The 25768-nt window shown below is 52.5% G+C and overlaps 12 protein-coding genes across 12 annotated transcripts; 8 read left to right on the top strand and 4 right to left on the bottom strand.

Annotated features, from left to right (window-relative positions):
• Positions 1-43: 43 nt before the first annotated feature.
• Positions 44-1340, top strand: QC762_116730 (uncharacterized protein; the record flags this gene model as incomplete). Its single annotated transcript, XM_062886093.1, has 3 exons — positions 44-645; positions 733-816; positions 870-1340. Exons 1-3 carry the CDS (start codon positions 613-615, stop codon positions 1338-1340), a joined length of 588 nt encoding a protein of 195 aa, XP_062749140.1. The 5' UTR covers positions 44-612.
• A 1166-nt stretch (positions 1341-2506) lies between these two features.
• On the top strand, positions 2507-3415 carry QC762_116740 (uncharacterized protein; the record flags this gene model as incomplete). The annotated part of the gene is made up of 1 exon (XM_062886094.1): positions 2507-3415. The coding sequence occupies one exon, from the start codon at positions 2507-2509 to the stop codon at positions 3098-3100; it is 594 nt and encodes a 197-aa protein (XP_062749141.1). The 3' UTR covers positions 3101-3415.
• A 38-nt stretch (positions 3416-3453) lies between these two features.
• On the bottom strand, positions 3454-5384 carry QC762_116750 (uncharacterized protein). Its single transcript, XM_062886095.1, has 2 exons — positions 4573-5384; positions 3454-4487 (listed from the first exon to the last, which is right to left on the bottom strand). Exons 1-2 carry the CDS (start codon positions 4618-4620, stop codon positions 3648-3650), a joined length of 888 nt encoding a protein of 295 aa, XP_062749142.1. The 5' UTR covers positions 4621-5384; the 3' UTR covers positions 3454-3647.
• Positions 5385-5599: 215 nt separating this feature from the next.
• QC762_0016250 (uncharacterized protein) lies at positions 5600-6448 on the top strand (the record flags this gene model as incomplete). The annotated part of the gene is made up of 2 exons (XM_062883029.1): positions 5600-6044; positions 6425-6448. Exons 1-2 carry the CDS (start codon positions 5850-5852, stop codon positions 6446-6448), a joined length of 219 nt encoding a protein of 72 aa, XP_062749143.1. The 5' UTR covers positions 5600-5849.
• Positions 6449-6457: 9 nt separating this feature from the next.
• On the top strand, positions 6458-8560 carry SAM2 (methionine adenosyltransferase sam2; the record flags this gene model as incomplete). The annotated part of the gene is made up of 3 exons (XM_062886096.1): positions 6458-6556; positions 6618-7283; positions 7339-8560. 3 exons carry the CDS (start codon positions 6458-6460, stop codon positions 7798-7800), a joined length of 1227 nt encoding a protein of 408 aa, XP_062749144.1. The 3' UTR covers positions 7801-8560.
• A 551-nt stretch (positions 8561-9111) lies between these two features.
• Positions 9112-14099, top strand: QC762_116770 (uncharacterized protein). The gene is given in 3 exon segments (XM_062886097.1): positions 9112-11371; positions 11425-13876; positions 13885-14099. Coding segments are annotated over 2 exon segments (2943 nt in total). The 5' UTR covers positions 9112-10564; the 3' UTR covers positions 13561-13876; positions 13885-14099.
• A 457-nt stretch (positions 14100-14556) lies between these two features.
• mtd1 (Methylenetetrahydrofolate dehydrogenase [NAD(+)]) lies at positions 14557-17884 on the bottom strand. Its single transcript, XM_062886098.1, has 4 exons — positions 16338-17884; positions 16151-16278; positions 14938-15922; positions 14557-14871 (listed from the first exon to the last, which is right to left on the bottom strand). Exons 3-4 carry the CDS (start codon positions 15898-15900, stop codon positions 14788-14790), a joined length of 1047 nt encoding a protein of 348 aa, XP_062749146.1. The 5' UTR covers positions 15901-15922; positions 16151-16278; positions 16338-17884; the 3' UTR covers positions 14557-14787.
• QC762_116790 (uncharacterized protein) lies at positions 17330-17797 on the top strand (the record flags this gene model as incomplete). Its single annotated transcript, XM_062886099.1, has 1 exon — positions 17330-17797. One exon carries the CDS (start codon positions 17330-17332, stop codon positions 17795-17797), a length of 468 nt encoding a protein of 155 aa, XP_062749147.1.
• A 201-nt stretch (positions 17885-18085) lies between the features above and the next one.
• QC762_116800 (uncharacterized protein) lies at positions 18086-22293 on the top strand. The gene is made up of 6 exons (XM_062886100.1): positions 18086-18464; positions 18521-18670; positions 18726-18788; positions 18842-19431; positions 19485-21077; positions 21135-22293. Exons 1-6 carry the CDS (start codon positions 18377-18379, stop codon positions 22131-22133), a joined length of 3483 nt encoding a protein of 1160 aa, XP_062749148.1. The 5' UTR covers positions 18086-18376; the 3' UTR covers positions 22134-22293.
• Positions 22156-23306, bottom strand: SPC2 (signal peptidase complex subunit spc2). Its single transcript, XM_062886101.1, has 2 exons — positions 23109-23306; positions 22156-23046 (listed from the first exon to the last, which is right to left on the bottom strand). The coding sequence occupies exons 1-2, from the start codon at positions 23146-23148 to the stop codon at positions 22379-22381; spliced, it is 708 nt and encodes a 235-aa protein (XP_062749149.1). The 5' UTR covers positions 23149-23306; the 3' UTR covers positions 22156-22378.
• Positions 23307-23406: 100 nt separating this feature from the next.
• On the top strand, positions 23407-25234 carry QC762_116820 (uncharacterized protein). Its single transcript, XM_062886102.1, has 4 exons — positions 23407-23574; positions 23646-24040; positions 24099-24260; positions 24355-25234. Exons 1-4 carry the CDS (start codon positions 23528-23530, stop codon positions 24531-24533), a joined length of 783 nt encoding a protein of 260 aa, XP_062749150.1. The 5' UTR covers positions 23407-23527; the 3' UTR covers positions 24534-25234.
• On the bottom strand, positions 24635-25510 carry rpc25 (DNA-directed RNA polymerase III complex subunit Rpc25; the record flags this gene model as incomplete). The annotated part of the gene is made up of 4 exons (XM_062886103.1): positions 24635-24912; positions 25064-25150; positions 25218-25413; positions 25499-25510. 4 exons carry the CDS (start codon positions 25508-25510, stop codon positions 24635-24637), a joined length of 573 nt encoding a protein of 190 aa, XP_062749151.1.
• Between the last annotated feature and the right edge of the window lie 258 nt (positions 25511-25768).

Consider the following 25768-nt stretch of genomic DNA (forward strand, 5'->3'; position numbering starts at 1 on the left):
GCAGGCGGGATGTCACATGCCACAGCGACTGTGCTCTAGGCACCTCCAATTCTCCTCCAAGCAGTGGCTTTCGGGTATGTCCCAAACCTCCAACAGATCTCCCAGACGTGCATCTTGACCAAAACATTCGAGTCCGTCTGATGTGGCATTTACCCGCCCAACCCATCTCGCTGTAGCTGCCAGCGTCGCTGCCCCATGAGGAAGCAGCCCTGGCTCGCATTTTAGTGCCCCGCTTGGCGCCGTCCGAGGCACAGGTCAACTGTCAGCTCCATGGAGGTACCCAACAACTTTGAACGCGCTGCGAATTGGCCAACGTCGTCAGATCATCATTGCACAGCTGCCACGCCTCATCGCCGTCTGAAATACTAATCCTCTTCTATGTCCCACGTCCGGACGCCGTGGCCTTCTCTGCCCTGATTTGTCCTGGACCTTGCCGCACCTGATCTTATTCTCTACCAACCATTTTAGTTAACTGGCCCACCGACTGGCCAATTGCGCGACTTTTCCAGTCAGGATTCTTCGGCATCAAATATCATAGCAATTCTCATCAACCCCTTTTCACGTTCAGGCTTCACCACCTAACCAACCTACATCTGACACTTCTAGCCCGCCATGTCTCTTGACCTCGAAAAGCAGCTCACCTTTGTAAGCATATTCCCTTGGCCAGAAAATACCACACAGTTCGTTTCGGTAGCCGCTAGAATGGGAGGCTAATTGTTTTGCCGGCTGTAGTATGGTGCATATCACCATAACCAAGTGAATATTGTCATTCACATGGTATGCGTACCGTTGATCTTATTTTCAGCATTCGCATTGGTAAGCGTAGTTCATCATGATGTCAAGTTATGATTTCTGACATGTTGTCACAGGCATCAAACTATGGCCCTTTTTTCACACTGCCATCATGGCTCTCACTACCCTATCTCACCCCAAACCTGGGCACATTCGCAGCCATGACATGGGGAGCTTTATATCTCCTTCTTGAACCTGTCGCTGGAGGCGCCCTGGCCTTGATCTGCCTCGCCTCCGCGGCAGGCACAAACTACCTCCGCATCCAATACTCGGAGAGTGCCAACCAGACCGCCCTTGCCATCCATATCGTATGCTGGATCGCGCAGTTTGTCGGCCACGGCAAGTTCGAGGGTAGAGCCCCGGCCCTGTTGGACAACCTCTTCCAGGCCATCTTCCTCGCTCCCCTGTTCGTCTGGCTCGAGCTTCTTTTCATGATCGGATACCGCCCCGAGCTCAAGAAGCGTGTCGACAAGGCTGTCGCGGTTGAGATTGCCAAGTTCCGCGCGCGGAAGGCTGAACAGGCCGAGAAGGCAAAGAAGGCTCAATAAACGGCTTGCCGGCTCTCTCGAGCCACGCCGCCAGGCACTTTACAGTGTCTTCGGTTGCGATGGGAGGAGGCAAATCAAATTACATGCGCTGGCCACAACAGCCACGCCCTTACTACCGAAAACAGAGTCGCGGTCTGTGGGGAAGAGGCTGAATCAGGAGCTTGCTAGCCCTACGAGTCGATTGGAAGCCAAAATACAGGAGAGGAGCGATACTAACAAAGGAACTTATAGCATCGCGACAACGGACGAGTTGTTTTTCATTGTTTTTGCGAGATTGGATCGATCATCAACCAAGGCGCCATGGAGTGCAAAGATGGACATGCATTTGGGAATTTGTATATTTTATTGTTTGGGATTTCTTCCTCTCCGGCTGGCTTTCACAGGCCTGGAGGACTGGAAAGAATCCATTGTCTTTTTGAGTACGCATCGGTGGTGTGAAACAAGCACACAAGGAACAACAAGAGCATCGTGGGGGTTAGGGTTAAAATGTGCAATATCAAACATAGCGGGCAAACACCAGGCACAGACTGTCTCTTTCAAGGTTGGGCACAACATTCTCAACTTGCACTTCAGCACCAAATCAGCCACCCAACACACAAGCATCTTGGGCTTACCTCATACCAGCTCGTCGTGCACGACCACTCGTGACTGGTCCCTTAAAAGCAGCAAAAGTGACACATCATCCATATCCCTGCAAGGCTACGCGCCTGCCCCATAATAATTTCTTTATCATTATCAGCAGCCACCAGCAGCTCTTGCCTTGCGACAACACACAACACCTCACACCGCGACAGCGCAATCCCACAAAGACATCAACATATTTATCCTCTCTGTCGCAAACAAAGAACTCAAATCCCCGCAAATTCTAACACGCGGGAAGAATCCGCTCTTCTTTCTCAAGTAACAACAAACCCCAAGATCAAAGCCAAAACGAAAACTACCCCTCCTTGTTCTCCCCGCCAGCCATGGCGTCTGCCGCCTCCTTCTCTATATCCTACCTTGTGAACTACCTAAAGTGTAAGTAGTTCCATTTCTTTTCTTTCCCCCTCCCTCCACCCTCTCAGCCCCAACCAAGATCAGTCGCAAGACACTTCACCCAAAAAACATACTATCCCAAAACACACACCCACACACACAATATATACATTTCCCTCGCGTCACCCACCATGGGACTTTTCCACTGGGATACCGACATCAACTTCACCCCCGGCTCCCACCACTACAAGTGGAACTTTGCCACCGGCCGCTTCGAAAAAGCTACTAACTGGTGGAACCCCTTCGCCTCCTCAGCCTCCTTCCCCGACCCCGTCGTCCAACATGTCCAGGACATCTTCGCGCCCGGCTCTCAGTTCAGAGAAGACCTGAGCTGGTTCGGCGACTGGATCTCCAGCGTGGTGAACAAAAGTCTCTGGCCGACCCTCGAGCCGACGGTGAATAGGTTCGCCGGGTTCCTGCACCACTCCCCCGAGATGGTCTCCGCGATCGTGGTGCTGCTGGTGATTTTTGTCTCGATCCAGATCGTCAGGTTGATGCACAGGGTGGTGAGGTTTTGGACGAGGTTGCTGGTCAGGCTGGCTTTTTGGGGGGTGGTGGGGTTGGTGGTTAGTATGGCGTGGGATAGGGGTTTGGAGCAGAGCATAAGGGACTTGGTCTTGGTGGGCACGGGGTTGTACAGATGGGGAAAGAGGGCGGGGCAGGTCTTTTGGGATGAGTATGAGAAGGCTCAGAGGGAGGTTCAGGATGATTGGAAGGGTTGGTGAGGAGGATGTTTTGTTGGTCGTTGCGAAACGGAGAGAGTGTGTGTGATAAAAGCAGGAGGAAGGAGACATGGTTATGATTGGACTGGGAAAAGGAGTAATAGGGGTTGAAGGGCGGACATTTGGAATGACGATTTGGCTCTCGAGGACTTGGCTAAGGTAGCATGATCAGGAGTTTGGTGGCTGGTTTATTTGGGATTTATTTGGGCGGGGGATTAGAGTGGTGGATTATCTTTCGGGGAACATATCAACCTTACGAACAACATGGCACCACGACAACGAACGACGTACTTTCGCTCTTGATAGCAGCAAGCCAGCGCTGTCATGCCATGTATCACAAGAAACAATGCTAAGCTTTGTACTTATCATGCAAACGTATACTGAACTTGTTTGCCATGACTAGCGTCTTCTTATTTTATAAACCCCAACGCCTTCGCTATGCGTTCCTATCCATGCACCCAAAGTCCCAAATCATCAGAAAGCAAGCCCGAACTCCCAGTATGACCCATACTTCTCGCCATCATGTCCAGATTGACAACTAACCTTCTGCTTACTCCTCATCATCGTACTCCTCATCAGGAATCTCCTTGGGTTCCTGAGCCTCAGCCCACTGAATACACTCATCAATATAGCTGAGAATGCCGCCAACGCTATCCTCATCTGTGCAGTCCAGTTTGTGGTAGTGAACCATGCTAAAGTTCTCGAGCAGCTGCGCAACAGCATTGTTCAATCTCTTGAACCCAGCGCCCGACATCAAAGCATCCGTCTCAGACTCAACAGGAGGTTGATAGTCAACCCCGGCTTTCCTAACCTCAACCTCCTGTGGGTCCTCCTCGATCAACATCGTATCCGGTACGAGAAACTTCTTGAAGTCCTTCTTCCTGATTTGGTCCTTGACAAGGTCCATCTTGCTCAAGATATTCAAGTGAGGCAACCCGAGCATGTACATGGAGCTCAGGGCGCTCAAAGACCCAGCAAAGTACTTGGCGCGGTCGACGACAAAGGTTGACTCGAGGAGGTAAGCGGCGCAGAGCCTGATGTCGAGATTGCCGGGGGAGCGGAGGAAGTTGACCAAGGCGGGGAGGACGGGGTAGTGGGTATAAAGTTCGATTTGGCCGGGCATGTCGAAGATGATGAGGTACTCTTCTGTAACGGAGTTGAGGGACTCTTCGAGGAAGGAGAGGTTCTCCATGAGGAACTCGAAGCAGTAAATCAGGCCGCCGTTGGGCCCGAGCTTGAGCTCGTCCATGACATCTTCGACGGAGATGAGGTCGCGGATGTCGAGGTCTGGGGTGTGCTCGAAGGACTCGGCGGCGGGGTCGAGATTGACGTAGAAGCAAGAGCGGCGGTTTAGTTGGAGATGTGTGATGAGGGAGGCGCAAAAGGTAGACTGGGAAAGGCGTGTTAGAGTGACATTCAGCGAAAGAGGCGCTTGGTGATAGCTTTTGCTGGCGAGGGTATCAAGGAAGCCATACCTTGCCCGCGCCCGCGGGGCCCATCACCATCACTCCGAATTTAGACATTCTTGCGGCGGCTGTAGCTAGTTACAATGATCGCAAGGCTGAATGAGACGGGTGAGAAATTACAGCCGTTGGATTTGGCAGTAACCAATAAGCTTCGTGAATTGAGTTTACTGCGTAGCAGTAGCAGTGAGCAAAGGGGACCGGAATGATGCGCTGACGACACAACCCAGGCAAGACTTGATATCTTTTCTGACCCGCCCGCATCGCGTTGGAAAATATTGCCCCGCAGTGGGGGTTCCTAAACGTTCAGGAACACATTCCAGCCCGTGCTTCCCCACCAAAAACCTTCCATCGAATAATTGCGCAACCAGCACCGTGGAGTCCAGAAAGTCAAGGCTGAAAGGGGTGAATTATCGACTTGAGATTCTCCTGAACTCCTAAGACTAGTCCAGCTAGTTCAACAAACGAGATATGACAGCTGCGAGCATGTGGAGAGAGGCTGGTAAGACCATCGGACTCGGAGTGTTATCGGCGTTACAACTGTGACTCTACAAACACACTTCGGAGGAAAATGGTATCTGGCTTATACTGCTTGCTTGGCACCTTGCTGGATAGCGCGTTTAGAGCAACGTCTGAGGAGTTGCGCAATGCTTGATGTACCTTGAACTCGGGGCCCTTTTCCAAGACAGGCGCGGGACCGCCTGTCAAGTTCCAAGCACTGTCTGGACATCGCAGCTAATGCAGGGCCTGGCACGGGGTGATGCTGGACATTGCATGGCGAAGTAATCTGCCAGGTCAAAATACCCTTAGAGGTTACAGACGAGGGTATGCCGTATTCAAATCTCGTGCGAGACGCGCAAATGGTGAATCTCTGAGACCGGTGCGCCTTGGGGACCTGTGAGGGGCAGCTATGGCGCAATTTGACGAAAAAGACAAGCCCAATGTACACAATACCCGGTCGGCAAGTGATAAGCCTTCCCCATACAGAATAAGAGGGTGGTCACCAAGAAGCAGAGGTAGAGAGGGACACCCCTCAACGATGTGTCATAGTACCGCGGATACTTCGGACTATGGTTCTCGGAGTGCTTGATTGAGGTCATGATCGCCATCTGTAGTCATTTTCCACCTGTTTTTAGGGTCTCTGTGAGTTGCGTGTCCCGGCCGGTGAGACCGGAGTTTTTCAAGAAACCTCGATGACCCGGCCGAGCGAGGGCATTATTTTGTGTGGCGGATGGGGCGCCAGTGCCCCGATACCCCGCCCTTTCCGTGTCCCAACCTTGCGGTGAAAAATGGCCGACGCTTGGCCCTTTCGGCCATTCTTGTTCAGGGACCTCCCCAAAATTCCTCAAATACTCCCGCACCCCCGAAGGAGTCTTCTTTCTCCCACCTTCTTTCAAGCGCTCTCTTCTGTACTCCCGCTCTGGTCTTTCGCCGTACCTGAGTTGTCTTCGTTTGGTCCAGCCCATCTTTTCGTTTCCTCAAAGGTGAGTCTCGATATCACGACCGGCTTTGCGCTTCCCGCCAGGGAAAAGAAAAAAGCCAGATCGTTGCCCCTCGTCTGTTTTCCTATCGCACAACACAAGCACCCTTCTACCTTCACGAGAAACACCGTCACTTCGCAAGGCGACCAGACAATCACTCAGGTGAACTCGCGTTCTTTTTCCACGACAATAAACCGAATCCTGCGAGCACAATCGCTTCTTTGAGCTGTTGAGACTCGTCGACTTTGGACCCCCCAACCCCGCGCCAAATCTCCCTTCTCTCCTACTCCTCCCCCAAACCAATCAATTCCACACACCGGAAACATTTATACCCCACTTGGCCCCCCTCGAAAGCAACGTCAACTAACTCGACCTGTCTCTAGACACTTCCCCTCCTCTCTACATAATACCTCACAATGGCTGCCAACGGTACGAACGGCTCCAACGGCGCCAATGGCGATGCCAGCGGCATCAGCGGGTGGAAGCACTACAACGAGGGTACCTTCCTCTTCACCGTGAGTAGACCCAACAAGGCCACAGCATTCCGAGCCTTCCAATGCTGACCGCCCTTTACAGTCCGAGTCCGTCGGTGAGGGTCACCCCGACAAGATCGCCGATCAGGTTTCGGACTCTATCCTCGATGCCTGCCTGGCCGAGGACCCCCTCTCCAAGGTCGCTTGCGAGACTGCCACCAAGACCGGCATGATCATGGTCTTCGGCGAGATCACCACCAAAGCCAAGCTCGACTACCAGAAGATTGTCCGCAAGACCATCAAGGACATCGGCTACGATGACTCGTCCAAGGGCTTCGACTACAAGACCTTGAACCTCCTCGTCGCCATCGAGGAGCAGTCCCCCGATATCGCTCAGGGTCTTCACTTGGATGACCGCCTCGAGAACCTCGGTGCTGGTGATCAGGGTATCATGTTCGGTTATGCCACCGACGAGACCCCCGAGCTCTTCCCCCTCACTCTCCTCTTCGCCCACCAGCTTAACGCTGCCATGTCTGCCGCCCGCCGCGATGGCTCTCTCCCCTGGCTCCGTCCCGACACCAAGACCCAGGTCACCATTGAGTACAAGCACGACAACGGTGCCGTCGTCCCTCTCCGCGTCGACACTGTCGTCGTCTCTGCTCAGCACAGCGAGGACATCACCACCGAGAAGCTCCGCAAGGAGATCCTCGAGAAGATCATCAAGAAGACCATCCCCGCCAAGTACCTTGATGACAAGACCATCTACCATGTAAGTTTTCTAATTTATGAAAAGCATCTTTTGTGCGAATTCTAACAGATTCTAGATCCAACCCTCTGGTCTCTTCATCATTGGTGGTCCCCAGGGTGATGCCGGTCTCACTGGCCGCAAGATTATCGTCGACACCTATGGTGGCTGGGGTGCCCACGGTGGTGGTGCCTTCTCCGGCAAGGACTTCTCCAAGGTCGACCGCTCCGCCGCCTACGTCGGCCGCTGGATCGCCAAGTCCCTCGTCGCTGCCGGCCTCGCCCGCCGTGCTCTTGTCCAGCTCTCCTACGCCATCGGTGTCGCCGAGCCCCTCTCCATCTATGTCGATACCTACGGTACCTCGGAGAAGAACTCTGATGAGCTCGTCGAGATCATTCGCAACAACTTCGACCTCCGCCCCGGTGTCATTGTCAAGGAGCTCGACCTTGCCAAGCCCATCTACCTCCAGACTGCCAAGAACGGCCACTTCGGCACCAACCAGAGCTTCACCTGGGAACAGCCCAAGGCTCTCAAGTTCTAAGTGGGATATAGTATCGCAGAAGATTCAACTTCTTGCTGCAGATTCAATCTCATATAAGTCTACGGACAATTCCTTTTTCTCCTCTTTCTCTTCCTATTTTTGGCATCTCTATGGATAAAGCATTACTGGCGTACGGTTCTCAACAAACCTGGGTGGGCGGATAGACATATATCCATGTGATTTTCTGCTTGTTTATTTTGGCGGTAACTGTATGGGAACGCTTATAGCGTGGTTTGGGTCATAGTGATGGTCTCGGAGTTTTGACGAACACAAAAAGGGTCGCCGCGGCAAAAGCGGTGTTGGGCGGCGGCGGTACAGGCGTCTTTCAACAAAGACATTTGCATGAGCCAAAAAGGCCAAAAGGTTTATGACATTTGCGATACCCCATGGGGCTAACGGCATTTGAGGAAAGCACATCGGCGTTTGGGGGAAAACAAAAGAACTTCAACATCTTTTCTTTTCCTTTATATTTAGACGCTGAACTGTCTTTTTGGCTTGGGCTGGGAAGTATGGGGACTAAGGCAACACTTAGAGAGATCTCGAGCCCGTGGACTTTCGCAGGACCAGGGCGAGGAAGATGTAGGGTCGCTCTCGGGGGAAACAACGAGCGAGTGAAGGTTGGGGAGGTACGTAATAGATTCAAGGGAGGGGGAGTAGTTAGCATTGTCTTTGACACCCAATGAAGAGCTAGCCTTGATCAATCATGCTGCTACGGCAATGTCCGTGAATGAGAAGTCCCAAGTATTGTGCCTGCTTGTTCCACGTGTCGAGGACAATGACGTTCTCGGGGCAGATTAGATCGAGCCATGCCGACGGGCTCGAGGGACAAAGAAACGTGAGCACAAGCTCTCGCATAGAGCCGAGACATCACTTGGACCCTGTGTTGTTTGACCACCTACCCATGGTGTCTGAGACAGAAAGACGGCCGAGGTTCAACGTCTCTTGATCTCATCATAGCGACGCCGGAGATGTTTGTCAATGCTGTAGGACGGCACAGGCTGTTTGTCACGGCACCATCCATCCATATCTCTGGGAGCCGAGTTGGTTGGAATTTGTTTTAGCCCCAAGTTTGCTACATTGATCTGCGAGATGTGTTTTGGCGTCTGCTTCAGTACTGTTGGACCCAAGATATCGAATCTCATACCACGGGCCCATCAAACAAATAAAATGCGGTTCCTGAGCGGAGTGCCCATGGTAGCATCAGCAATGATTAGTGGTGCACCACACATCCACTGTGATTTGTTGTGCAGCAATCTTCAAGTTGAAATGAGGTGCACCTTTTATTCGGAAAGGATGGGTGCATCATCCACCCAGTCACCCAGTCGTGCCTCAAGCTAACCCTCGAAGCCCCCTTTGCTGTACTCCGAACCTGCATCTAGGATGCAGCTACTATTCCACTGCTTCAAGCTGTGTGTGCTCCATCCCCGAGGTACACTCCGTAGTCTGAATGCATTTCATGTTCAAGGATATATCTCAAACAAGGCTATCTCGGCCCATTCTCTTCATAAATACTCTGCCAAGAGTCGGCCAAACAAAAACGGGCTCGTCCCGAAGTCTCGTTAGACAGCCAGCGGTTCGGAGCAGCACGCGTCCTTCCTCTTCCCTCCATCACGACCAGGGCTCACGGACTCGAGTCCTCCTCGGGCGAGACCAAAGTGGAGGAAGGTGCGAAATAAGCGACGCCATCACCACCTGGAGTAATACTGGAGCCGGACAATTTGATGAGCGGAGCCGAGGTCACGGCTGCGAGTTCCTGTTCCATTTTCTTTTCCAACTTTTTTTTGACACACCCCGATCGATCTGCGAGGAAGGAAATCAGGAACGGGGGAAGGCTGTGGGGCTCATTCAGCAGGTTGCACGCACCCCCACCTCCTGCCATCACCAGCGCTGCGAAGCTCGAAGTTCACCGTTGGACAGCTGGGGTGACGGCAGTGACTGCTTGGCCCCGGTCACTTCCTGTTGCATCCATCTTTTAGTGCCTGCCGGCAATCTCCAATCTCTCTTCTTGATTGCCCTGCACTTTTTTTCTTCTCGTTTTCTTGCTGATGGTAACGCGACTTCTCTCCCATCTCACTCGTTTCGACATCTCTGGCCCAGTCGCCCTCACTGTCGTGTTCGCCGACGCTTCGCCAACTGCGCCCCGGTTCCGCCAAAGCCACCGTTTTTGTCGACATCGCACGATCCGCTCCCACTTACACTCGCTACGCCACTATTTACACACGAGTGGTGATCCGCCGGCTCTCCATGGCCAAACCTTGCCAGACGCCAATGCCGTCAGTCTAATCTGTCAAGTTAGAAGCTACCAGTCTGTGACGAGGGCCCGTCCCGTGCTGTGATTTACCCTTTGGCCATTGCCCACACGTTGCTCCGTCCGACGTGCTCCCGCCACATTGGAAGCTCAAGCCAGCCAGAGTCCTCGGGTATTTGCAGCCCGGAAGCCCACCGTGTCGCATCTCTGCTTCCCCCTTTTCGGACCTTTCTGGTTGCACCACCGACACAGTACTCGCCAAACGGTACACGTAGGGTTACTATTTTGCCAGGGCAAGGCACGTAGCGTGTGCTACTGCTGCCCGGGCGTTGCGGCCAGGAAGTGTCAGTGTTGGGGTCAACAGGCGGTTGGTTGGGTGAGTGAGAGTGAGCGTGGTGTTGGTCGTGGGCGTCACTTCCTCCGCATCCGGTCCCCTCCCGCATAAATACACACCAGCCCCTAGCAACAACCGCCCAAACGACTGCTGAATCTCCGCTCGGGAATCGATTGTCCGCCATGGCTTCCATGGAGGCCGCAAACGCTCGCTATCACAATGGCCATCAACAGCAACAGATCGGCGGTCCGCCCCTGCCCGCTTCGCCTACTCTAACGAACCCTGATATGATACTGCCGGACGAGATTGATCAGAGCTACTCCCCCGAAAAAGATCTTGACGGCCGTGGCCACTTGCCGCTCGGCATGTGGAAGGGCACACACGCAGCTGCGATATCTGCCGACATGCAACACATATTTTCAACAGCTAATTCGGGAGGGAGCACGGGGGGTCTGTCTTACGGCCTTAACGCACCAGCAACGCCGACGACACCTATTATATATGGCAACGGAACCATGCTGTCGGACATTGGGGAGGTTACGGAGGTGGAAAGCACGCCGGGGAAGCCGTCTCCAACGCGAAACAAGGGTCGAAGGGCGACATCGCTCACACGTCGAACCGGACTGGATGCCACGCTGCGATCCTCCCCTACAATAGGAGCAACATCGGCCATGCAAAAGTCAAAGCAGATTGCAGCAGTCACACGTGAGCGCAGAGCCAGCATGGAGAGTACGAGTACGATAACAACGGAGAATCAGGCCGGATTATTCGCCGACTTTGACGATTCCGCTAGCGTGGAGGACAGCGTCTTTCAAGGGGATGATGAGGAAAGCACCGCCTCCTCTTACCACGAGGGAAGGCTGGCTGTTGATCCTGACAGGTTAGGGGTAACCAGGATGACCAGCATGGATCGACTCAGCACTTATTCGACAAGCTCCTTGAGCCGGCGGGCCGAGGAGATTCTGGCAAATGCGAAACAGCGGCTCACGGTATGTTTGGGAGGGAAAAGGTGCTTAGAGATGACCTGCTGACTAGATTCTAGACGATGGAAAGTAACTTGACTCGTGCGCGAAGCTCTTTACACAACAACGCATACGGGTCTGACGGTTCGACGCCGTCACCACCATTTCAAAGAGCCGCAACAGTAGCGCAACCACGAGATGCGGCCACAATCATCGCTTCAGGTGCTGCCGCGATTTCAAACCAGGCTTCTTCCGGACACACGCGAATATCGAGTGACATTGCTATGCGCAACGGGCTGCCATACCGGGTCGCTGTACCGAGGTCACAAAGTGCTATGGGTGTATCAGGCGGATATAGGCAACCTCTGGTCATGTCACGCAGCGCCGATCAAATTCGTGAGGAGATCGATGATGAGCACGGCCGTCCGACATACAATATTCCGCCAGCCAAGAAACCAGGTCCACACGCTCTGACGGAAGATGAGGTTGCCCAACTCGAAGGCCCGGACAATGAAAGTCGAAGCGCCAGGATAGAGGAGTTTCTCAGTCCCACCTCTGGGTCGTTTAGCAGCAACGAAAGCCGAAGGAATTCTCTACTGCGATCCACCTCTTCTGCTCAGATGCGAGATATCAAGGATCAAATGAAGGATCTTAAGGGGAAAATCTCAACATTACGCGAGCAAGCCCGAGCAGACAATCTCAAACGACGGAGCTTGCAGAGCCTCAGAACGCCGAGTCCGTTCACGTATTCGCAAATGGACCAGTGGTACACGGAGCCCCCTTCCAACAGGAACTCGATCGCTCTGACGGGCAGCGTATCGGGGAGGAACCCCTGGAATGGAGAAGAGTCTGATCTTGATGGCGATGTCAAGGACAATGCTCAAGTCAGTCTCAGGGGTAGCCACCTGGATGACGTGACGGGTATTTCTCACGGCGCACAAGCACAAGGCGAACTAGACCTGGACGACTACCCGGCCTTGGAGACGGACGATCCCATGCATACTGCACGCGAGGAAGTGAGTCCCGATGACGACGATGTCTCGGACATGCTCACAGAGAACGGTGACGTGGATGACGAACAACTAGAAGACGAATTCCAGGACGCCGACGAAGATATCAAGAGCGAAAGTGGAGAATCACTGTATCACGATACTGTCCAACACCAGATCTCCCACGAAGATCGCGAGGACGCATTTGATTACGAGCATTTCTTCCTGCATAGCGCTATGGGCACCATGAGCCGCCAAAGGTTGGAGAGACGAGGCAGTGTAGACAGCTACACGTCAGAAGATTCGGTGGAAACCACGAGAGGCCCCACGAGGACGGACGACTACAGCGACAGCCCTAGCAAGTCCCTATCTCCCATGAGCAGGCGGAACAGTAGGGATTCTGTTTCGACAGTAGATACCTTCGCTACTGCCGAAGAGGCTAGGTCACGCAAGTCACCGGTCACACCAGAAATGGGCTATGGCTCGGATGGCACGTTTCCCGGCTTCTCTAGGATATCTATATCCCCAGATCGCAACAGAAGTCGATCTGTCAATTCTGTCAGGACAAAAAAATCATCATTCAGCGCCGGGAGTTCTCACCATGCCTCGGGATCTGGGGCAACCCATCCGCATATGGCTGGGGATAGCGACGCTTCCATTTCATCGATACCAGAGGAGGGTTCGGAGGGAGGCGCACATCAAACTCCACGGCAACCGATTCTCAGGAGGCCCACGTCTGTTTCCGCATTCTCATCTCTCCATCGACCATCCGTAGCATCACTTGACTCTCAAGGGACCAACCGGAGCTTTCCACTAGTTCCCAGCAGCAAAACAAAACGAACCAGCAGCAGTGGCATGCTCACACCCAGTGACTCACCCGATCACGAACTCAAAAGTCTTTCTGAGAGTTTGATGAGCGAGACGGCCAGCGTCTATGAGCAAGCGAAAGCCGGTGGCGAATCCAGCATCGGTCCCAGGGCGAGGGCTGCCAGTGCGGCTAGCACATTCACCGCTGGAGGCCTTGGCCCGCCTAGGGAAAAGGCCAAGCCGCTGCAGGAGCTGCTCAGGGAGGATAAGTTCCTCGTGGAGAGGCTTGTGGCAAACTTGGGCAAGTGTGTGCTGGGTCTGACGGAGAATGGGAGGGCGAGCATGGAGAGCAGGCAATTCAGGCGGAGGATCGAGGCTGCGAACCGGATATTGGAAGGGTTGGGGGAGCCACCCGAGTGAAGAGAATTGTGTCTCATGATGACCACGACATTGCATTCATCATTACTAGACACGCGAGCATCTGGCATATTCTGGAAACGCTGTTTGAATGGGTGGCTCGCTCAGTTCTGTCACCATAGCCCAGCGATGCTGGTCGCTTCGGTGGCACTGTGTTGATGTGTGAGTGTGTAAGGCATGGCATGGCATTGGCATGGCTTTGCGTCGGGACGACGAACGACAAATGAAACATGAACGGACGAAACGGACGTACTTGAAAAGTTCTATATATACAAAAGCGGATGGGTTTTATTGGTGGTGGTGGGATCATTATCTGGGGGTGGGGAGGGGGAGAGGGAAGGTGTGAGGAGAGGTTGTGTTGTTGTGTTGCGATATCACTTTTTAATGCTTAATGGAAAAGCATACAGCGGATTCTTTTTTTTTTCTCTCTTCACTTCGATATAACGATGTGGTGGGTGGTGGGTAATTCTGCCCTCACCCCTGATAGCTTGTGAGACTTGGTGGCTGAAGATAATCATTTCTTTCATTTGTTTGTTGCTGTTGTTTGTGGTGGCAGATATTCTTGTACATGGTATTTTAAGATGTTGGTTTCGATACCCCTTTTTTCTTCTTGTCTTTTTGTGTTGACGTTTAGAAATATGATAGGTTAACGTATAAAGATTACTTTTTGATATGGAGGTATAGTTTCAATAAGAGATAGGATATGGGATTGTGTTGTAACATATGATGTAAAAAAAAAAAATGAAAAATGGAGAAATGGAAGAAAGAATGAAAAAAAAAACCAAAGGCACGCAAGATAAAGCTCGACAGTGGCCCCGCCCAGTTTGAAAAGACCAAAAAGCAAAGATTTAATTGAGTTGTATTCTTCTTATGTACCTAGCTAGGTGGTGATGCCTCATGTCTCACTTGGCTGTGGAGAGAATGGAGGTAATGGGAAAACAGGCGACTTTTTCAGCTGAGCAACTCTTCATTCAAGCCAAAGAGAAACGACATGTTCTGAGAAAGAAGAAACAACACAGTGATTTGATGCGTTTTCCATTTTACTCTATGAATCTTTGACGAACACTGATGATGCGGTCTTCTATAACATCACAGGACTCCCTGTCGTCCCCCTTTTACAAACTTTCCTTACACTCGCAATTTTTCGATACGCATAGTTTCTTGCTCAGGATCAAAACAGAGAAAACACCAAAACAAAAACAAAACAAATCCTCACAGATAGCGGGAAATCTAGTCATCCTTGAAAGCCCCCTCCCTCGCCTTTTGCGCATCATCACTCGTCCCCTCCTGCCGTGGGCTGTTGGCGATAAGCCGCTACACATCACCACCGTCAGTCCATACAAGCTAGCAAAACCAAAGGGCTTAAAGGGGTCTACTTACCACCAAATTCCTCAACAACACCGCAATAGTAACCTTGCCAATGCTCGGCACATAAATACTCGCCTTCTCCTTCACCGCCGGCCCGTCAAAGTTCCTGAAGCTGCTAAAGTTGATGCAGACCACGCCTTCTCTCAGCAACTCGGTCGGCACCTTGAACTTTTCAGTCGGGACGCCTCCAATAACTACATCCGACAGAGGCAAGACGTCGTTGAGCGTGAGGTCGGGCTTGTCGACGACCTGGTGGCGCAGCGCCTTGATGCCGGACCCGCGGGTGAAGAGCTGGACGCCGGTGATGTCGACCGAGTAGACTGTCGCGCCGTCGTTGGCCAGCAGGGCGGCGAGGGGGCGGCCGTTGACTTCGCTGCGGTTGATTACCGTGATTGTCTTTCCGTAGAGGCGGTTTCCATAGGCGAGGATGGGGTTGTAGATTTGGAGGTGTTCCAACGCTTTGACAATCGCCAATGGGGTGCAAGGGAGGATGGACTTTTTGAGATTGGCAGGGGGGTCGAGGAAGCGAACGTTGTGGTACATGTTGAAGAGGTGGGTGTGGCAGAGACCTTCAACATCCTTGGCGAGGGAGACGGTCTCCTGGATGTAGCGGTCCTGATGGCCTTGGTTGGCGGGCCAGATGGGGTAGTAGACGAGGATACCGTCGACTTCGGGGTCGTTGTTGGCGGCGATGATGGCCTCCTCGAGGGACTCCTTGTCTACCTTTACCAGGTTGAACGAGAAGCCTTGTTCTTCGCAGGTCTTTTTGGACCATTCGGCGTACTGGTAGGCGTGGGGGTCGTCATTGGCGAGGAAGGCGGACAGGGTTGGGCGGCGCGGGAGTTGGATGGCCGAGAGGGTGGATTGGACTTCGGCGAGCATCTTTTTGGCGATGGTGTCGGCGAGGATCACTTTGCAGGTTTTGGGGGGTTCGGAGGGGGCCCCCTGGGGGACGGCGGCCTTGGTGGAAGCCATGATCGTGTGAAGGTTCGGTGATCTGGACAGAAGGGTTAGTCGGGGTTGTCACTTTGGTGAGGAATTGGGCCTGTCAAGGGGATGTGAAGCTATTAAGATCCCAATGATATCAGACGAGGGGCAGTGGCCGTAGAGGTGCCAGTTCGCGCATCGTGAATCCGTACCCCGCGATGCCCCACTACGAGGAAGCAATGATTTGCGATTGAGCTTGAAGAAAGCGCAAGGGATTTGTGAAATCGCAAAGACTCACCTTGTTGTGATATGGCCTCGGTATGGGTATGGGAGAGGTTTGATCCCTGACTCACTGAGAGTGGCAGAATAACCGGCGGTTGTCGGAAGCGATCACCATGGATCTGTCTTTTTCCATACCGTTTCACTCTCAACTCAACTTGTCAAAAAATTTCACACTCTTGGATACGCCTAGAGTTTTGGCGTACCGAAAATCGCAGTATGGGCCCCACCGTTTCCTGTAAGGCTAAAAAACCCATGCGCGCCTGTCATAGACGAGGGGTCCCTTGCCGATGTCGAGACGTTGCAGCATTGCGTAAAGTCCTAGTGTAAGAATATCGAGAGTAATTCACGCAATGCCTGTGGGCATTCTGAAGGGAACCGACACTTTCCGAGGCCATCCGGTTCCTACCGGTGATGATCTACTTCCAATAAATGCTTCTCGAGTCCGGATCCCTTCCACTTCCTGAGCAAGGCCCAATGGTGAGCAAGTCTGTGGGAGAAACGTGGTGGATATGTTCTGGACGGCACCGTCGGAGATAAGGTCAGCAACGTACCCTAGGCCAGCGTATCCAGAACCACAGGCATGAGGACCCTTCTGTGGAGAGATTCGCGAGACGGCTATGGTATTGGAGCGAAATGGATGAAGGGAACAAGAAGGGGGAGGTGATGAGACGCTCGAGGTTATAAACAGTCGTGTCTGCCCATCTGCCACTCTCATCTCTGTCTTCACTTCATCAGCCTCTCTCTCCGTCAGCGTTCTTGTCTTACCGGCCTTCTAATAACTAATTACACCACTTTCACAATGGGTTACGACTCCGATTCCGAGAAGCTGGCGCAAATCATTGCCCGGACCCAGATTCAGCCAAGAAAGAAGAATTGGGGCAACCCAGCACCACTGTTCGTGATCCAAGAAAACGGCTTCAAAGATCCCAAAAGACCTAGTCTTGGCTAACTTAACCTTAAATCTCAGTGCCTTGGCAGGGCTAGTCTTAACCTTGACGCCGTTGTCCTGTCAGTTGATGGGATGGAGAGGATCTGATCCCAATGGGTTTGCCAACAACGGCGCCCATTTCTTCTGCGGTGGTCTGCTCTTGTTCCTCGGCGGTCTTCTCGAGTTCTTCCTCGCTCACACCTTCGCCTTCGTCGTGTACTGCGCATATGGTACGTTTTTCGGCAATCCACCACAAAGTGGAATGCAATGTTGGATCTAACGAAAACGCTAGGCGGTTTCTTCTTCGCCCTCGGCGCGACACTCACCCCTGGCTTCGGCGCGGAGACCCCGTATATGAAGTCGGGCGTCCTCGGAGCCGAGTTTTACGCCAGCTTCGGCTTCTTCTACCTCTTCGTCGGTCTCCTGTCGTTCGTATTCCTCATCTGCTCGTTGAGGACGAACCTCTGTCTCGTCATTCTGTTCCTCGCCTATACGGTTGCCTTCCCTCTACTCGCCGCTGCCGAGTGGGCCCATGCCGAGGATCGACTGGCTCTTGCTCACAGACTGACTGTCGGCGGCGGTGCTGCTTGCTTTGTCGTCAGCGCTTGCAGTTGGTGGGCCATGATCGGGGGGTTACTGCAATCGGTGGACTGGCCCTTTGACCTTCCCATGGGAGATTTGAGCCATATCATCCCTGCCGCGAGGAAGGAGGTGGACGTGGAGAGGCTGGAATGAGGTGGATGGAGTTACAAAATGCTTAATTTAATGCCAAGTGCGGAGGGATGGAGTAAAATGTATTGTATTTTAGGAGGAGGTGTATTGTAATACTGTGGAAATAAAGTGATACCCAATCAACCAGAGCCGCCGGAATGCATCGGCTTTTTACTGCCCCTCCTACCCGTTGAGGTTTAGCGAAATTCAACTGCCAAGATAGTGTCATAACTCTCGGTTCACCGCCCGTGCCCGTGGGTTTTACTGCCGCGGGGCAACGTGGGGCAGAGGGCGATAACGGCGTTGCTTGATGGGAGCAGCCAACGTGCTTGGAAATGCGCATTGGTGGGCGAATCATTCGAAGGATATTCATGATATAGGCCATCCCAATTCAATACCAAACCTGAAAGCACTCAGTTCTTATCAACGCTCACGGTCATTCTGTCAAGCTGTGCTTAAACACTCTCGTCAGCCCAAAAAACTTTGTCCAACATCAGCACTCGGAGCTTGGGCCATATCAACATTGAAGGCCGAAGCGGTGATTCCTAGAGAGCTCCCCAGGGCCTGGAGTTACTGTTCTGACCAGAGAATTGCATTTCCAAAATGGCACAATTCAAGCAGTGGGCACTGGAATATGTGCTTGCTGATGATGAGCCTGTGCAGTTACAACTCACCAAGAAAGCCGCCAAGGGTAAGAGGCACAGTACACGAATTCCCTATGTTCATCTTGGCTAATGGTACATTCAGAGATTGAGGATTCCCGAGCAAGCAGCACCGTTGTGGGAAACTGGGCCGCCTCTGTTCACCAATGGATGACCTTGACGCATTCCAACGACGATGGCCAAATGGAAGATGAAGATGAAAGGGCAAATGGTGATATTGTTTCCAGAGCGAAAGGTAACGTTGTATGTCTGATACCGACGTGGACCTTAACTAACATTTTGTTCTATAGCTCTGGGTTTTCTCGCCGGCACCTTGGAGGCGCTCGACAAAACTATTCTTAGACCCGATCAAGGTTTGACTATCTTAGATGACTCAACAGGCACATCCATTAACGATGTTTAATAGTCCAGCGGTTGATCGGCTTCTTCGGTGCCATGTTTTCATACGATCACAAAGCAGGCATTACAGCGTCTGCGAAAGCCCTACGACAGCTGTATTCCATGAAGAACTTCAAGCCAGAGATGGGGATCAAAGTCTTGGAAGATGTCTCCAAGCTGAAGGAAGATTTCCGGCTACAGACTGCCGTTACCAGACTTGAGCTTTACGAGTTGTTCCTCAGCTTGGTGGAAGACCCAGCAGTCAGCAGCGAACTTCAACACAAGTACGGCTCCTCATGCGGCTTTGCCCTTGATCTCCTCCAGCTCTGCTCAAGTGAGCGAGACCCACGAAACCTTATGATCTGGTTCAAAATCATCAGACGACTCCTTACCGAATTCTCACCATCACCCGAGGTCACCGAAGAGATTTTCAAAGCCTTCTCTGCCTACTTCCCCATTTCTTTGCGGAGCTCGGCCACCCCAATAGGAATCACAGCCGAGGACCTCAAGGAGGCGGTGCGGAACTGTTTTTCATCGCATCAACGTGTTGCCCCTTTTGCCTTTCCATTTCTCATGCAGAAGCTTGATCAAGGGGATGCAGTCACGGTGGCTGTCAAGGTATGCTGAAAATGCTCCTGAGTTCCGAAAGTATAGCTTGCTAACTCCGTTAGGTCGACATTCTGAGAACCATCAAGGCGTGTATCGAAGAGTACGAAAACCCGCAGGCTAGCGTTGTCCCATACATCAAAAAGATCTGGGGGTCCCTGAAATACGAAGTACGAAACGGGGAGGTAAAGGAGAGCATCGACGCCACCATCGAAGTGCTCCGTGCTATTGCCAGAAAGCTCGATGGCTCGAAAACTCACAAGCATGAAGTCACCCTGCTGAAGAACTACATCGACCTGGTGTTTGGAGACTGCAAAGACGACCTTTCCAATCCGACCTACACGAAACAAGCGGGTCTTCTGTTATTGACGGTTGTCACCGCAAGCATCAAGGGCTATGTGTTTTACAATGCTAGCTTCATCGATATCATCCGCCAAAATCTTCGACAACCAAAGTCTCCGACTCATACCCGAGACCTTCTGCTACTTGTGAACTCTATTCTCAAGACACGGATAGAGCTCTTCAAGAACCGAAAAGTTGGACATCCTGATGATGAGGAGCAATTACGTTCCGAGCCACGCACCCACCTCGTTAGCCTCTTCCACGATGTCTACCTGCCAATATGGACTGGCAAGGCCAGTGAATCTGATTCCAAAGAGAGCGATGTCCTGAAACAAGTCGCTCTTGGTCTTGGCTTGCTTGTCAGCCAGCAAGCTTTGGATACGAAGGGTGAGGTGTCACTCCTCTGCTCCGGGCCTATCTGTTTTGAGATCTGCAACCTTCTCACTGTCACACTTGTGAAGCCTTTGACCCTGAGTTCCAATGACAATCAGAGCCAGGATGCGACGCTGGAAGATGACGTTGTGCTTGCTCTGCGCACAATCGTCATGAGTTACACAGATGGCTATGGGCATATTCTCAAGACAGCCAGAAAGGAAATCCAGAAGCGCGACTGGACTGGTCCTTCTGAGTATTCGCTGGAGGCTCTGAAGATTCTGCTTTCTCGACTGGCGTTCATCGGGTGCTCAGAGATTCCGACCCAGGTCAAGTCTGACACGGAGCCGGAACACCCATACAGCCCGCTGCGGCACTATGACGCGTGGCTGCGGACGCTAGTATACCTCTTCCCACTGTCGGCTCAGTCCCTTACTGCGAACTCGTACATTTTGTCGTCTCTTCATGCGTCGGTCATATGGTTCCGTGACGCCTGTGAAGCAAGGTACGGGACTGGTGCACTGGCCCAGTATTCAAATAGCGACAAGAACTGGCTTGCGGAATTTGAGCAGCTTCCAGGTACATTCTTCAGTCAGACGGAGGGTCAATCTATACTGCCAGACGAAGTTGCTTCAAGCTTTGGCGAGGATGACCCCGAGACGTATCTCCAGTTCCTGCGACTCAGCTTGTTCATCGTGAGGGGATTTTACAAGGGTGCCAATAGTGAAGCACCATGGTCAGAGCAAGCGCTTGTCCAGCTTGCTCAGACGGCTGCCTTGGTTGTGCGAAGCCTCGATGAAAAGTTGCAGGTGTCTTGTAATCTGGCCCGCGAGGCATTCAGTTTGTTCAAGACCTCCGAGGACAAGCCCTGCGCTAGCCCATTGAGTGGGTTACTCACAGTTGGTATCCTTCAGGGACTTCACCCGGGTGCTATGACTGAGCTGGTGAGTTTCATGCTCTAAATCACCGTTCCCAAACCAAACTGACAACAACATTTGTAGTATCAACCCGGAGGTGTAGCAGAGAAGTTTATCTGCGATACATCCGACCTTGGCTCCTCGCCACGAGCAAGCGATATCAAGGCCGCCGTTGGAGCCATCTATTCCAACAAGTACCCAGCTGGACCTGCTGCATCTGAGGAATACCAGACCTTGAAGCGTGGTTTGCAATTCTGGACGAACTACATCAAGAACGCCGTCAAATCATCAGACATCGACTCTGGCAGCTTCCACTCCTTCACCAACGTTGCTATGCACACCGTTGCCGGGGCCGTGGCCCGTCAAGAGAAATTCGTCCTTGACCTCATCCCTATCCTCCACGAGGCGGCTGCTAGCCCCAGCCCCAACGGGGAAATCGTCGCTCGTTCCATGGGCATCCTAGTCCAACCCAACAGCGAAGTTTTGAACAAGGAGAGCCACGCGAACATCAAGCGGTTCTACAAGCAATGGGCTTACAACTTCCTCGTCCGCCCATTATACGACCTTGCCCGCCCAGGTAGCGACAAAGACCCCAAGGCCACAGCCCGTTACTCCATCATGATTCTCTCAGTGGTCAAGAACTGTCCTTTTACCGTCTACCAGGACGATCTCGAGTCTCTGCTGCGTCTCCTTGTCACCGCACTGAGCAACAAGATGGACGACAGTGTCCTCTCCGAGGAGGCCGCGCAGGCGCAGGTGATTGCCGCTTTGGAAATCCTGGTTGATATCCTGGCCAACGAGCCAAGCGCTCTCAAGGGTTTCTTGAAGGAGATCATCAGTGGGGCGACCAAGGTGTACCAGGAATCAGCCACCTCGAACAAGACGCTCCACAAGACTCTGACGACCTGCCGGAAGTTGTCACTGCAGGTGCTCGGTGCGCTACCAAAGACGTTTGAGGAGCGCTATCTCCTTTGTTTCTCGCGCCCAACACAGCGCATGCTGGCTTCGGCGTGTGGCGACCCTGTGAGAAAGGTGCGTGAGGCTGCGCGGTCAGCCAGGGCTAACTGGGCGAAGGTTGTTTAGGGGTAGGGTATCAGATTTGCAGGTAGATAGAACCCATCTGATCCAATAAGCAGCAAAGCAATTTGAACCATGGGTATCTCTGTTGACTTTTTGCCGTCCACCAAAGGACACCTTCCCCATACATAGATAAACGAATCAATTAGCCAGAAACTCGCTGTAGCCCCCCCTGTAACCGCCAATACCATTTTCTGTACAAATAGTTTTTGCACAACAATCCCGGTTAATCATCCCCGATCCTCGAACGACTAGTTCTTCCTCCTCTTTCCCCCCTTCTTCGCCTCAGCCGCCTCCGTCCCCGTCGCCGTCTCGGCCGCAGACCCAACAACACTAACCCCCTCACCACTCAACATAGCCAACATCTCAGGAGTATATACCGCCGACGGCCCTGCCTCCCCACTCTCAACCTTTGCAGCATTCGCCCTCTTGGTATCAACCCTCCCAATAACATCCACCCCCTGCGCCAACACAGTCTGCAACGGTGCCGCAACAAACCTCCCCGCGGCATCAAACCACTCGGTAAAACTCCTGCTAATCTTCATCGTCTTCCTCTCCCCTGTCTTCCCATCCTTGACCTCAATCGTCATGTGATAGACTGGTACATTCTTTTTTGTCTCGGTCGAAATCCGGATCTTGTCACCTTTTGGGGAGGTGCCCTGGTAGATTGTGCCCTTTTCGACATAGAAGATCCAAAAGGTGAGGAGTCCGTTGAGGATGGTGTAGAGGGCGACGGCGAAGGCGGTGTAAGTTTTTGTGGACTCGAAGCCGAAGTTGTAGTCCCAGGCGAAGCAGGCGGCGGAGAGGGCGAACGCGGAGAAGCCGAGGGCGAGGCGGACGTCGGTGAGGAGGTGGGAGGGGGTGAAGGAGAGGGAGGTGAGGTAGTTGGGGATGGCGTCGTCGGTGGTGTTTTTGAGGTCTGGAATAAGTGGGATTAGAGGCTGGACTTGGAGAGGGGGGTGGTGAAGGAGGGGAGCTTACCTGCTAAGTTGTAGACCGTGATCTTTTCTTGGGTGGCCATGATGGCAAGTTATTTGAGCAAATGAATTGAAACGAAAGACAATCCCAGATACTGTTATATTCAAAGCCAGAACAGAGCTTCCTGCGAAGAATCGGTAGTACACCTCTCGATCGTTGGCTTCAAAGTTCCTAGACAAACACCTGTCGCGAAACGGAAAGGCCACCTCTTTGGACGTCAGAAGTGGCCCGTGCTCCTCTACCCGTCTTTTTGGCAGGGTTCCTGCGCCGCGCGCATGAGCAACCCCTGTAATCTTGGCATTCGATGGGAAGCTCCAGCGCAACGACGACATTGCATTGCTGCTGTCTTGATCCCATCACCAGCCAAACACTTAACCCAATTCCACAACAACACTATCTCGCTCTGTGAAGAGACCACAACCATGGCGCAAGTACCAGTCCAGACGATCCATAGGGATCCCCAGTTATTGTATGCCCCCCCCCTACCACTGTCTTTCACCACCATCAACGATGTCACTAACCACACCACCCTCACCACAGCTACTGGATCCTCTTCCCCATCACCATAGTCATGATCCTCACCGGCATCCTCCGCCACTACGCCACAGTCCTCATGTCCTCCGCCCCCAAACCCCTCGACCTCCGCTCCACCCGCGAGCAGCGTTCCCTCCTCCACGGCATCTCCCTCCGCACCAACTTCCACGTCCTCTCTCCCCGCTCCTTCCACTCCCGCCGCGACGCCGTCATCACCGCCTACGAATCAGGCGCATACCTCAAAGACCCAGAGAGAAAGGGTCAGCCCCCGGCAAACCCAATGACAGACCCGAGCTCGATGGACGGGATGATGGGCATGATGAAGAACCAGATGGCTATGATCATCCCCAACACGCTGATCATGAGCTGGATCAACGCTTTTTTCAGCGGTTATGTTATTAGTGAGTGGCTGACAGCTCCGGGAAGAAGGAAGGCGGCTGGGCTGACATGGCAAAATAGTGAAATTACCCTTCCCCCTGACCATCAAGTTCAAGAGTATGCTTCAGGCTGGTGTGGGAACCAAGGACATGGACCCGAGGTGGATGTCAAGTATCAGTTGGTACTTTTTGTGCATGTTTGGTTTGCAGTCTGTGTTCAACTTTTTGCTTGGCAATGACAATGGTATGTTTTGTTCTGGCAACTATTGACAAGGGTGTATTGGCGATCCTATCCATGCAAGTACAAGCTGTGCTGACAATCTTCCTCCTCCTGATAGCTGCCAGCCAAATGGCTCAGCAGATGGGCCAGATGGGCCCTCAGGCGCCACAAATGTTTGGCCCTGGTGTTGACCCCAATAAGCAGTTCCTGGCCGAGGCGGAGAACCTGGCTGTGATTGAACACCATTCGGTTCTGGACGGTGTCGAACAGCGGCTTCTTAAGGGAATCAGGGTATAAGGGATGCACAAAATGTGACTTTTCGGCCTACGGTGACGACAGCAACATACGATAGCGCCTCTCGATGAACCGGGTTTGGTGACAGCGTCGGCTACTGTCCTTCACTCCCACCACAAGGTGATGCCAAGACCAGGGGCGGCCATTGTCCCAATTATGGAATATGGGGCCTGGTAGGTGGTTTTTGTTGGCACATCGGAATCAGTGGACTCCTTTGGTTTTGTTGGTGGCTGGGTGTACCACCTCTCCTCGAGAACCATGAAGCGCACGATTTCGTGGGTGTCATAGTACAGCTGTGTTTCCTCGTCAGACTTCCAAAGCCAGACCTTTTCGGCCTCGACACTATGGCGGCGGTTAGTGACAAGGGCGACTCGAGCAGGTTCTGGGACTCATGAGCGACCTACAACTCTGTCTCTTCTGGCAGTTCAGTGGAGGGAATCCAAATTTCGTTGAAGAAGGGCGTGCAGACTGGCGTGGATAGTCGGTCAGCTGGGAGGATGCAGCCACAAAGAGGAACAAGAGGTATAACTCACGCCGCATGCCTTGGGAAGTTTGCTCCTTGATACGTGCCTGGATAACTTCGCCCCTGTGTGGCCGGAAGACCACCATGTGGAACTCAACTGTATCGTAGATGTTAGCTCGACGTTATCAAGAGTCATAATGTTGGAAAGAGAAAGAAATCCACACCATTTATGTTGACAAAACCATCGTATTGTCCTATCAGACCTTCTGAGGCATCGGTGATGTCCCATACGCAGACGCAGAGGCCGATGTTTGGAATGACTTTGTTGGCATATTTCTCATTGATCTTGTCCTCGATGGCTTCAAGACTGGTCTTGTAGAAGTCTTGGGGCCTGAGCTGCACCAGATCGGCGATTTTGGTCTTGGGAAGTCGATCAAAGATGTGTTAGTCGCTATCTTCCTCGAAGTCCAAATATGGATAAAACCAGGAAATTGGTGAGACTCACGACAATCCACATCTTGGCGAGATATTGATTCGGTTTATTGATTATGAAAGTATAATCGCGAGTTTTGATGATGTGGGGTGAATAGTGTGGTGAAGTCGAGTTGGCTAAGGTGGGATTAACCTTCCAAAGCAAGTGAGCCAGATGTATAGTTTATTCCTGAAATTGACTGTACGGGTTTCAAGAAGTGGTGGGCGACGACGAATGAAGACAAGATGGTCAATGCAGAAGGTTATGCAAATCAAGCAAGAATTATAGTTGGGTATCACTGTG

Source organism: Podospora pseudocomata (assembly GCF_035222375.1).
Source record: "Podospora pseudocomata strain CBS 415.72m chromosome 1 map unlocalized CBS415.72m_1, whole genome shotgun sequence".
In the NCBI taxonomy this organism is placed as follows: Eukaryota; Fungi; Ascomycota; class Sordariomycetes; order Sordariales; family Podosporaceae; genus Podospora; species Podospora pseudocomata.

Excerpts from the sequence above, each read along its gene's own strand:
- QC762_116750 (XM_062886095.1), bottom strand. The coding sequence starts at position 4,620 with ATGTCTAAATTCGGAGTGATGGTGATGGGCCCCGCGGGCGCGGGCAAG. Across the intron at positions 4,488-4,572 it reads GCCCCGCGGGCGCGGGCAAG|TCTACCTTTTGCGCCTCCCT; the intron begins GTATGGCTTCCT and ends CGCCTTTCCCAG.
- mtd1 (XM_062886098.1), bottom strand. The coding sequence starts at position 15,900 with ATGGCTTCCACCAAGGCCGCCGTCCCCCAGGGGGCCCCCTCCGAACCC. Across the intron at positions 14,872-14,937 it reads TGTTGTTGAGGAATTTGGTG|CGGCTTATCGCCAACAGCCC; the intron begins GTAAGTAGACCC and ends GGTGATGTGTAG.
- QC762_116800 (XM_062886100.1), top strand. The coding sequence starts at position 18,377 with ATGGCACAATTCAAGCAGTGGGCACTGGAATATGTGCTTGCTGATGAT. Across the intron at positions 18,671-18,725 it reads TATTGTTTCCAGAGCGAAAG|CTCTGGGTTTTCTCGCCGGC; the intron begins GTAACGTTGTAT and ends TTTGTTCTATAG. Across the intron at positions 19,432-19,484 it reads CAGTCACGGTGGCTGTCAAG|GTCGACATTCTGAGAACCAT; the intron begins GTATGCTGAAAA and ends TAACTCCGTTAG.
- SPC2 (XM_062886101.1), bottom strand. The coding sequence starts at position 23,148 with ATGGCCACCCAAGAAAAGATCACGGTCTACAACTTAGCAG. Across the intron at positions 23,047-23,108 it reads CACGGTCTACAACTTAGCAG|ACCTCAAAAACACCACCGAC; the intron begins GTAAGCTCCCCT and ends CACTTATTCCAG.
- QC762_116820 (XM_062886102.1), top strand. The coding sequence starts at position 23,528 with ATGGCGCAAGTACCAGTCCAGACGATCCATAGGGATCCCCAGTTATT. Across the intron at positions 23,575-23,645 it reads CATAGGGATCCCCAGTTATT|CTACTGGATCCTCTTCCCCA; the intron begins GTATGCCCCCCC and ends CCCTCACCACAG. Across the intron at positions 24,261-24,354 it reads TTTGCTTGGCAATGACAATG|CTGCCAGCCAAATGGCTCAG; the intron begins GTATGTTTTGTT and ends TCCTCCTGATAG.